Genomic DNA, 12,242 nt, shown 5'->3' with positions numbered 1-12,242 from the left:
AGACACCACCAAGCCTTGGCAAGTTGGCAGTGATTCAGTAATAACTAATGGTGAGAAAACTCTTGGAGATGGAGATTTACCTCAGCTGGAAAAGGTTAGTGGTAAAGCGTGCTCTTCCAAAGGGACAAGACCAGGGAACAGGAAAACAATTCTCTTCCAAATCTGTTAACTCAGGCAAATATCAAAAGAAAATAAGACACTTCTCAAAGTGGGTTGGACTTCTGACGCGAAATATTTTAATAACTACATTAAAATGAGGAAGATAAAGGGGCTCCTTTTGTGGGAGGGTTCTTCTTGCAGTGCGTGCTGCTTGCCAGTACGCTGCTTAGAGTCGGAATGCAATGTCTGCTCTGCGCCTCTGGGCGAAGGAACGTTCTGCAATTCCTCCTTGCAGACTGTCCGCTACTTTCGATTAGGTATTAATCGGGATCAACTTACGAATTATATGTTTCTGGGATGCACTATCCCCCACTGGACGTCACATGCGATCGGAAAAGAAGCACTGAGTTAGCATACTAGCTCCAGGTTTGCTGCTGTAAAGGCAGCCTGCCAGCTGCACTTGCATCCTTGGGAGAAGCTACCTTCCTTTTCTACACCTGCACCATATTAACGGGGGCACTTTGGAAGGGACCAAGTTGTAACGCTGCAACAGGGACACATCTTGAAGCTATGCAAACATCCACCGCCTCGGTATCTAATATTTCAAGGGCAATTCTGGCTACCGAGGACGGCAGCCGTCCACATAATAGTCCAGGTAAGGTGGTAGATGGACGCAGCTGTCAACGCAGTTGGGGGACTTTTTCACTTCAGAAGCTGATAGTCTGGTTTACGTCATACTTAAATCAACCTAAAGCAGGAAATTGCATTAAGCATCTTTTTTTTTTATTGGGTCTGAAGGGAGGTCAGTTGACTCTTTAAGTTTGAGTAGCCGAGCAGCCTTTTTTAAGTGTTGGAACTGCTTATAAAACCGAAAGAAATTTGGTCACCGTGAACTGCAATGGTTGAAATGTGCTAGACTTTCTTGTTTTTATGTATGGTTGACCTGACGATCATAACATACGTGCAAGCGGAGTAAGATAACCTCAATTCTTTATTCATTAGATTGGGGAGAAATTAAGCATTATATTCTTTGCACAGGTTCTGATATGATTTATTGCATTTCAGCTCAAGTACGTAACCTCCTAAAGCAATAAAATTTGCTGGTGTTTGAAGCTCACTCAAAAACTGTTAGATTTAAAAGTATGCAAAAAGAAAACAGCACCTCCATTTATACCGTTTTCAATGGCAGAACACTTTGCAAATCACGGAGATTTCTCGTGAAAATGGCAATTGTTCCAAACTCAGCAGCAAGCATGATACTAAGAAGATAAAATGATATATGATTAGTGCCCTAAGATGTTACTACTCACAAAGTCACGAGGAGTATCTCTGTATTTTAAAGCAACTTTCCAAGAAAAAAATAGATACACAAATTAACAATTTAGAACAGGAGGATTAATAAACAACATATTATTAAACATTATATTGATGGGCTGCCACATTCTTATATGCCCAAAACAGGGCATTTTTATAGAAATCTGAAAAGTGGCAGGAAAAAGAAAACATATCTGCAGCCAGGACAAAAGATTAGACTTCACTTTTCCATAGAATGTGAGCATTCTATGTGATTTTATGTCGTAATAAGATGCTTCGGGTGCAAAATAATTGTTTTAAGTAATTATAACAGGAACCATAGGAACATGCCTTTCAACCTCTTAGTGCAAGAAATTTTAACAAAGCCCAACAAAATGGAGAGACAGAGGCCCAAAAATGTGGACATATCATGGCCTCAAGCTAAATGCCAAAAAATGCATAGTCCTCCCATTTTGGCAGCCTCCTTAATACAGAGGAGGTAATAAGAGATCCGGGGACCCAGGTAGATAGTAATCTCTCCTTTGACAATCATATTGCCAAAGTAGTTAGGAAATCCTTCTATGTGGCCCATCTAATTACTAAAGGGTTCACATCTAGAAATAAAGAGGTTATGGTGCCCCTCTACTCGTCACTCATTAGACCCATCGTAGAGTGCAATGCCCCATTTGGGATGTACCTCACAAGACACTTCCAAAAGCTGGAAAGACCACAAAAGTACTTTACCAAGAGGATTACTGGTCTCAAACATATGTCAGCCCGACTGAAAAAACTCTGGCTGTACTCAGTGACATATCGCTTACTCAGAGGTGATCTCTGCCTGACTTACAAAGCCCTGTCCAACTCAGAATTGATGGACATGCTCCACCTAAAGAAATCCAAGTCACTGTAAGCCACGCGCTCTATTGAGCTAAACCTCACCACAACAATAAATAGAACATGCTGGAGGGATAGATTCCTGTCGCAGAGACTCCCCATGCTTTGGAACAAAATTCGAAATTACATCAGGCAGAGCCCCTCACTAACACTTTTCAAGAGAAACCTTGATGAGTGGATGGGTAACAGAAAATACACCCCTGGGATTACTTCATTGGCTCTGCTTGACAGAGGATCAGTTAATTAATCAATGGGGCGGCGAAAGCCGACACACTCTGGCTAACCTTATAAATGCCCTCGGGCAGATAGCCTAGTACCTACCTATGAACCTAAATATTGCTCTTATAAACTTAAAAAAGTCATTTAACTAGCAGGGTTTGCTTTAGCATACATTTTTTTCTGAAGGATTTGAAGTCTAAAACTCAAAGTATGTCATTATTTAGTGACTTCAGTCCTCTAATCACCCCAGTGATTTGCCAGAAAACCACAAATTTTATGAGGAACAGACCAAAAATATGAGCCAAAAATCTGGACATTGTGTGAAAATCTGGACAGATGAGAGGTATGTGTAGGATCTATATTTTGTCCTAAAATATCATGACATTTGTTATTGTTAATGTTTGCCTCACATGATAGAATAGCTCAAACAGAGACCATCCTCTGTAAAGACAGGCAGATGGCAACACTAAGTCTCCAATGCAACAGCCCAGATTTCCACAGACTGTCCAGATGTCTGCCTCACATTTTTGGTTTGTTCTTCCTAAAATTTGTGTTTTTTTTCTGGAAAAATTACTAACGATTGAAGTCACAATATAATAGATTACATATGAGTTTCAGACTTTATATCCATCTGAAAATGCATGCTAACATAAATCCTGTTATTCTAGCAACCTTCTAGGTTTATGGTAACTATGTTTAAAATCTATCACTATTTTGTGGGTCTTTGTCTCCCCATTGCTTTAGGCTTTGTCCAGATTTTTTTTTGCTAAGAGGTTGAGACGTGTACTCTAGAGAATTATGCAGATTCCCCACAAAGACTGATAACTGCTTCTAAACTCAGCAGTAATTTATTTCTAAGCCTTTTTGTTTTCAATTTTTTACCAAACCAAATTTAAACTTATATGAAAATCAAGCACTTATCTCACTGTATACAAGTCTCATCTGAAAGTGAAATGCGGCCTATATGCAAAAATAATGTGCTGGCCTTTTTTCATTCCAAAGTAATCTACATAAATCTGCAACGTGTCAGAGTGGTATATTCCACTAACTCTTTATCTCAAAGGAAAATAAAGGCAAATATAATTTGACTGCTGTAGTTTTCTTAAACCTCGCATAACATTTTTTTTTACTAAGTGTTAGACATCTCTGACCCCATCATGTTCAAAACAACACTAATGGAAACTCTACATATATCATGGACATGCTTATGCTGTGACCCAACTTAATCCACCTCCTCTCCTATAATGCTATTGCAGCAACCTTTTCTCTCAGTTTCCACAGCTGTAGTCTTGGAAACTGGCTCTTGCCCTGGGTTTAAATCCTGTTTATATATTTGTTACTTTCTGTTTTACAAACTTATCTAGATTTTCTGCATTTTGCTTACTATTGTATGAAATATCATACTATGTTATGTTTTCAATTTAATGACCCTTTTTTAGCATGTTGTTTCAACATACATCTCATACATATTGTAATTATTGCAATTTTAGTTACAACTCTGTCATGTGATTACTTTTGTTACTTGTACTTTTTGGAGCTTTTCTCCTCGGGCCCGCGCTGAAAAAGGGCTGCTGCCCAGTCGGACCAACCCAGTCAATGTATGTCAAATAAATAAGTAAATAATTAAATAAAATCCTTAATAAAAACAAGCTGTAGTAGTTAAATAATCGCAAGAGGCCTTTCAAGGAACAGTGAACAGTTCATAGTACACAAAACTCTGATAAGAAGATTGTGAAGGGACATTTCTTGAAATGATTATTTAATGCATAATGCCAGATGGTACATTAGGACAATAAACAGCATGGCTGCCTCACAGTGTTTGGGTCTCAGCTAAGGTACCTTCTCTGCAGAATCTGCATGTCCTTTCTGCATTCACACAAGTTTTTGCTCTGTGCTCAGGTGTCCTTCACCATCCCAATATATGTCATATATTAAGTGGCAAAGTTACTTGCTTGTGTGTGTGTGTGTGTGTGTCTGTGTGTGTGCGCGCGCATGAGACTGAGTGTATTGTTGTACCCACTGAACATCAAGAGCTAATATGGGTTCCAGCTCTTATGGGACCCTGAATTTTATTAATTAGGTTATCAAGCAAGCACACACACTCCTCTGTGGGGGGACTGGGTCCTCCCCAGCCACCTTTCTGCTACATAATATAATCATTTCAGGAGTTCAGGAGTTACTGTTACTCAGAAAAAAATGCCTGAATATTGCATAAAAGCATCAGAATAAAGCCACTATTCCTGCTTTGGAGCTGTCTTTAGACTTAGGCCATAGAAAGTCCTGTACACGCTTATCATGTATTTCAGATGTAATGTACATTATTACCCATTTTCTGTGAAGCTTGTTGACTGAAGTGACACCTTGAAAATTACTTCCATTGTGAGAAATGTCATGTTACTGACTGTGAGCTGGAAGCTGATTGTAGAAGGTAAGAAACATATTAACTCTCTCATCACCAATGGATACAAACAAATGAATTCCAGGCAAACTGTTTTCCATTCCTTGAAATCTAAGATGTGTGCATTGTCATGATGAAGTAACTAATCCCTGACCAATGACCATCAACAGAACCTTTGCTAACTAAGTTTGTCCCTGCTAAATTTTGCATGCATCATCATCATCTTCTTTCGGCTGTTCCCATTAGGGGTCGCCACAGCAGATCACCTGTTTCCATTTCTTCATGTCCTCTGCATCTTGCTCTGTCACACCAACCACCTGCATGTCCTCTCACCACATCCATAAACCTTATCTTAGGCCTTTCTCTTTTCTTGTTACCTGGTAGCTTCATCCTTAGGATCTTTTTCCCAATATACTCAGCATCCCTCCTCAACACATGTCCAAACCAACATAATCGTGGCTCTCTGGCTTTGTCTCCAAACCTTCCAACCTGGGCTGACCCTCTAATATACTTATTCCTAATCCTGTCCACCCTCGTCACACCCAGTGCAAATCTTAACATCCTTAATTCTGCCACATCCAGCTCAAACTCCTGCCTTTTTGTCAATGCCACTGTCTCCAACCCATATAACATAGCTGGTCTCACTACCCTCTTGTAGACCTTCCCTTTCACTTTTACAGGTACTCGTCTGTCACAAATCACTCCTGACACTCTTCTCCACCCACTCCATCCTGCCTGTACTCTCTTCTTCACCTCTCTTCCACACTCACCATTACTCTGAACTATTGAACCCAAGTATTTAAACTCATCCACCTTCGCCATCTCTACTCCTTGCATCCTCACCATTCCTCTATCCTCCCTCTCATTCACACACATATATTCTGTCTTAGTCCTGCTGACCTTCATTCCTCTTCTCTCTAGAGCATATATCCATCTCTCCAGGGTCTCCTCCACCTGTTTCCTACTCTCACTACAGATAACAATGTCATCTGCAAACATCATAGTCCACGGGGACTCCTGTCTGATCTCGTCTGTCAACCTGTCCATCACCATTGCAAATAAGAAAGGGCTCAGAGCTGATCCTTGATGTAACCCCACCTCCACCTTAAATGCATCCGTCACTCCCACCGCAGACCTCATCACTGTCACACTACCCTCGTACATATCCTGTATCACTCTTACATACTTTTCTGACACTCCTGACTTCCTCATACAATACCACAACTCCTCTCTAGGCACCCTGTCATATGCTTTCTCTAAGTCTACAAAAACATAATGCAACTCCTTCCGGCATTCTCTGTACTTCTCCATCAACACTCTCAGAGCAAAGATCGCATCTGTAGTGCTCTTTCCTGGCATGAAACCATACTGCTGATCTGCTGATCACTAATCATCACGTCCTTTCTTAACCTTGCTTCCACTACTCTTTCCCATAACTTTATGCTGTGACTGATCAATTTTATCCCTCTGTAGTTACTACAGCTCTGCACATCACCCTTATTCTTAAAAATTGGTACCAAAATACTTTTTCTCCATTCCTCAGGCATCCTCTCACTTTCCAAGATTTCATTAAACAATCTGGTTAAAAACTCCACTGCCATTTCACCTAAACACCTCCATGCTTCCACAGGTATGTCATCTGGGCCAACAGCCTTTCCATTCTTCATTCTCTTCATAGCTATCCTTACTTCCTCCTTGCTAATCCATTGTACTTCATAATTCACTATCCCTACATCATCCAACCTTCTCTCCCTCTCATTCTCTTCATTCATCAACCCCTCAAACTACACTTTCCATCTCCTCAACACACTCTCCTTGCTTGTGAGTATGTTTCCCTCATTGTCCTTTATCACCCTTACCTGTTGCACATCTTTCCCAGCTCGGTCCCTCTGTCTAGCCAGTTAGTACAGGTCCTTTTCTACTCCTTAGTGTCTAACCTTTCATACAACTCTTCATATGCCTTATCCTTAGCCTTCGCCACCTCTCTCTTTGCCATGCACCTCATCTCCTTATACTCTTGTCTACCTTCTTCATCTCTCTGACAATCCCACTTCTTCTTTGCCAGCCTCTTTCTCTGTATACTCTCCTGTACTTGCTCTACTCTCCTGTACTTCCTCATTCCACCACCATGTCTCCTTGTCATTTTGCATGCATGTTGTGCATAATTTCATTTATTTTACCTGTGTGTTTTTGCTATAAATAATGATCTCTTTTATGGCATGTAATGGCTCACTTTTTGTTCAATAGTGTGAAAATGTGGTTTAGTATGGCACAAAGTAAAATCTAGTACAGTCAACTGCACATGGTTTTGAGTCATTTAAGTGCTGTAACAGTGTAGATGGCAGTTCTTACAAAGCGAGTGTAAGACCTGTGATCGGTCCTCAGTGATATGAGTAAAAGAACTCAAGCTGGGTATTTTTTTTTTTGATTTATTAGTTTTGATAACATCAATAAGTGTTACTTGTCTAAGCCTTTCGGAATTTTAGGTTATGAAATACATTTTGCTAAATAAACTTTGAGTGTGCAAAATAGACATTTCAAAATTTGCAATGATAAACGCATGGAAAATGACCACTCAATGGCATAAGGCAGTGGTTCCCAAACGTTTTCGATTCTCTGCTCCCTTGCTGAATCCAGGTTTTCCCAGGGCACCCCCCCCCCAGCCCGCGGCATGCATAAAGTGCATATTATTTATTTATTTATTTATTTATTTATTTTATTGATTTATTTGACATTTGTTTAAAGAGACTTCCTGACTGGACTAGGAGACCTGGGGAGAAAAGCTCAAAAGTACAATAAAAAGACAATTGCCAAAAAAAAGTGCACATTCTGCTTAACAGCATAACACTAATCTACTGTTGTTGAGAGGCAAGCAAACCTAATGGCAACCTTATTAACTTTAAGTTTATAAGAGCAATATTTAAAATGTCCCTATTATTTGGCTCTGTCCAGCATACCTCTCAACTGTATAGATTTTTGCAGAATGTCCAGATTTTTGCCTCATATGTTTGGTCTTTCTCTCATAAAATTGTTGTTTTCTAGCAAATCACTGGCAGATCATTGAGGTTGAAGTCAGAAAATAATGACAGACAGTTGTTTCATACTTCATATCCTTCAGAAAATTCATGCTAATGCCAAACCTGCATTTCTATCCGACCCCACCCCCAGCCCAGAAAACCACAGTGAAAAACTTCTCAAAAGCGAACTTCTCACTTCTCAAAACCGAAGTGGAATTCTTCAAGGCCCCAGGGCCAGTGGAAACTACGGCCCAAACTGCAGAATTCTATATAAACACATTCTACGGACATCTCCAGGAATGCATGGATCATGCTATCCCAAACAACCAAGACCCAATCATCCAAAGGCAGGCGTCCAGTCTGGTGGACCCCTGCCATGAATAAACTGTACAACAGAAGGAGGAAGCTACTACATGATAGAGCAAAATCCCTAATAGGGGAGGCATCTCTGATCAGTACCAGCAAAAAATTACGATCCCTCATAAAATCCTCCAAGGCCAGCTTCAAGAGAAAAATTGCACAGGACACCAAAGACAATCATAAGGCTTTTTTTCAGTTATGTTAGGAACCTGGGATGCAACTCCCAGACTTGTTCTGAGTTGATTCTAAACAACAAAAAATACACTGAACCCACAGACATCGCCAATATCCTGGCAGGCAGGTTCAGTGCAAACTTCTCCACCCCCTCCCCACCAAAAGAGCAAGTATCTATCCCGGCAGAGGGCTGCCTCCCAAGCATCTCTGATGCTCAGGTGAAGGCTGCCCTCTCCAAAGCAAAAAACACTGCTTCCATGGGACCAGATGGTGTCCCAGGTTGCATCCTACATGAACTCCAAGAGGAACTAATCCCTCAAATAAAACAGCTATACAATCTCAGCCTCACTACAGGATATGTGCCCACAGAATGGTGTACAGCAACAGCGGTCCCACTCCACAAAGGTGGAGCCTCTACGGACCCTGGAAACTATCGGCCCATAAGCCTGACTAGCTTAGTCTGCAAGGCTATGGAGATGATCATCATGGAGCTCATAAACAAAGACATTGGGGACCTACAGACACTAGATCCTACCCTGTTCGACTTTGTCAAGGGCAGATCCTGCCTTTTAAACCTGGATGACTTCCTCGAAACAGTCACCAAAGCCATAGATGAAGGGAAGGTAGTCCACACAGCCTATCTGGACCTTGCAAAGGCATTTGACACAATACCCCACTCGGGCATCATAGATAAGCTATCCAGCTTAAATATAAACCCCTATGTCACAGGATGGGTCGCAAACTGGCTCAAAGACAGAACCCACAGAGTGAGAGTTGCTGGAGCCATGTAAGACTCGAAACTGGTCACAAGTGGCGTCCCACAGGGTTCTGTCCTGGGACCACTCTTGTTTGGTATATACTTTTCCGAGGTACAGGCAAACGTGGGAGGACTATGGTTCACCAAGTTTGCAGACGACTGCAAACTGGGCGCCATAATCGACTCTCCAGCTGACACAAATATCCTTCAAAAAGGGCTCACAGAGACAGATAACAGGTGCCAGTGCCATGGTTTAAAGCTAAATGCCAAAAAATGTATAGTCATACCCTTTGGCAAAAACAATGTGCCCACAAATTACCACATAGGCGGAAACCCAATAAGCATAATAGCAATCTCTTCTTTGAAAACCACATTGCCAAAGTGGTTAGAAAGACCATCTACATAGCCCACCTCATCACGAAGGGTTTCACATCTAGATGAAGAGAGGTAATCGTGCCCCTTTATTCATCCCTCATCAGGCCCATCATAGAATACAATGCCCCTTTTGGGATGTAACTTACCCGACAACTACAGCAATTAGAAAGACCCCAAGAGTATCTCACCAAGAGGATCAAGGGTCTCAAACAGATGCCATATGCTGCTCGGTATATGTATGTATGTATATATATATTTCATCTCCTAGTACTAGCGACAAACAAGTAAGTTCCAACGCTAGTTCATCTAACTCTGACATTGTTTTGGTATGCAAAAAAGACATCTTATCATTGTAAAAGTTATGCTCTAAATGTGTGTCTCTACAATTGGAGATTTTTTATCTCGAGGAAAATATTCGTTTAGAGTACATTCCATTTGGATTGAGATGTTTCAGTTTCCGAATTGCGTTACAGAAGGTGACCAACTTTTTCAGCAGTTGGTTGAGTTATTCAATAATACGGGTCTGTCTTTTATGAAGTTGCTAATTGAACACTATAAAGCTGAATTGGTGACACTTAAAAAGGAAACTGAATGTTTAGACTCTAAAATCAGGGCGTCTCAAGCATTTGGTTAGTTAGCGACTTTATATTTTGGTATCAATGCAAAACTTGATAGAGTCCGAGCTTCCATAGTAGATAGGAAGCAAAAGAAATTAAAACGGGACACTTTAGCATATAAAAACAATACTGCTTACTCCATTAAGAAAAAGTTAGTTGATAGTAGTATGGCAAATGGACATAACAAGAACATTGTATCTAACATTGACAATCAGGCAAATAACAATGTGATTACTGTGGAAGAATGTGTTTTAACTGACAACATTTTTCCAAATGACACTGCAGTGACTAACAGTATCAATACCAATGCCTCGTTTGCTAGTGTGGTTTCTACTGGCAATAAGAATGTTCCTTTTTTAACAGACAAAGCAGGGAACACCAAAGTCCCAAAATGGTCTGGGAAAGTACAAACAAGGAACAAAGGAAGGGGGAAAAATCGGAAAAGGAACTGAATTACAACATTAATGTATTGAATTTAACTCATGAAATTTTGCCTGTTAATGTTGTTTCTGTTCTACAGAAAGGTTTCACTTTTGTTCCTTCTAAAAATGTTAATGTTCCCAGACTTATTGTTGACTTCAAACTATATCTGAGAAAGTTAAATTTGAAGTATATTTTTGATGGGGTAGTACAGGCTGAATCTGACAAAGGTGGGTTAAAGAAAAAAAGTACATACAACCCTTTGTTAAATTCAACTTTGTCTGTATTTGGTAAAATATGTGAACAGGAATTCAGAAATTTGAATCACCACAGTGGCAATTATACGGATAATTTGGTTTTTGAAGAAAGAGAGACTTTAAATTACATTGCAAATAAGAGTGATTGGCGTATTATGAAAGCCGATAAAGGAGGTACAATTGTAGTAATGGAAGCTAATGATTATAGTACAGCAATGAAATCTATGGTTTGTGATGAAAGTTGTTATAAAGTAGTAACCAAGCAATTTTTTTTGGCAAGTTTTAGAGAGGTTGATGTTGTATTGTTTGACTTACTAACTCAGGGGAATATAGACAATATAACTTTTGATTTTTTGAATAATGAATTTCCAAGATTGGCCAAAATATTTGGTATACTAAAGCTTCACAAAGCTAATGGGAGTATCCCATTTAGACCGATAGTTTCGGCTAGTGGGTCAAAAACTGAATTTATTTCTATGTGGATGGACAAATGGTTAAATCCAATTGTGCAACAGACCAAGTCCTTTTTGAGAGATTCTTGGCATCTGTTAGAACAGTTGAGTGAAATTACTATAGATGGAAATATCTTTCATTTTGCTTCTTTGGATGTCGTGTCATTATATACGAGCACCAATCAGGAAATAGGTGTAGAGTATTTAAGAGAATATCTTACTGGTTACACTAACATGGAAAATAGTTTAGTAAACACATTATGCACTTTGATGGATGTTATCCTAGAAAATAATTTTTTTCAGTTTGAGGATATGTATTGCCAACAAATTTCTGGTATTGCAATGGGTTTACGTGTCGCTCCCAGTTTTGCCAATTTAGTTATGGCCATGTGGGAAATCAAATTTTTATTTCCTCACCATTTAGCTAATCACATTGTATTTTATAAAAGGTACATAGATGATTTATTTTTTCTGTGGAGTGGTGATGAGGTAGCATTTCATGATTTTGTGAAGCATTTAAATGCCTCGACACAATTCCTAAAGTTGACTATTGGTTATTTTGGAGACAGGATAGATTTCTTGGATTTACACCTTGGTGTAAATCTAGAGAATAATGGTTTTGTGAGTAACATCTTTAGAAAATCTAGCTTTGTCAATCAGTATTTACATCATGAAAGTTTGCATCCCAAATTCATGAAGAGAGGGGTTGTGAAAGGACAATTTATTCGGTTAAGTAGATTGACAAGCAATGAGGTGGAATTTTATAGAGAGACTGATAAGCTTGCTTCTTTTTTTGTAAACAGAGGTTATGATAGTGGTTGGGTCAAGGAAATATTAAATGAAGTACAGGTGTTAAGATCTTGTGTTGCATGTCCCATTTTGTGCACTTTCAATTCAAATTCTAATTTTA

General features: G+C 39.6%; 1 protein-coding gene across 1 annotated transcript in view; it reads left to right on the top strand.

The window, feature by feature from the left end:
* The first annotated feature begins 278 nt into the window (after positions 1-278).
* SUSD3 (sushi domain containing 3) overlaps positions 279-12,242 on the top strand; it is a 1,048,308-nt gene continuing 1,036,344 nt past the window's right edge. Inside the window, exon 1 of the mRNA XM_044078145.1 lies at positions 279-754. Within this exon, the coding sequence (XP_043934080.1) occupies positions 670-754 (85 nt within the window). The 5' untranslated portion in view covers positions 279-669. The remainder of the gene's footprint in view (positions 755-12,242) is intronic.

This window comes from Protopterus annectens, chromosome 7.part0 (assembly GCF_019279795.1).
Source record: "Protopterus annectens isolate FY-2018-M chromosome 7.part0, PAN1.0, whole genome shotgun sequence".
In the NCBI taxonomy this organism is placed as follows: domain Eukaryota; kingdom Metazoa; phylum Chordata; order Ceratodontiformes; family Protopteridae; genus Protopterus; species Protopterus annectens.
Note: the sequence above shows the minus strand (reverse complement) of the source record. Positions and strands in the feature narration are given on the sequence as shown.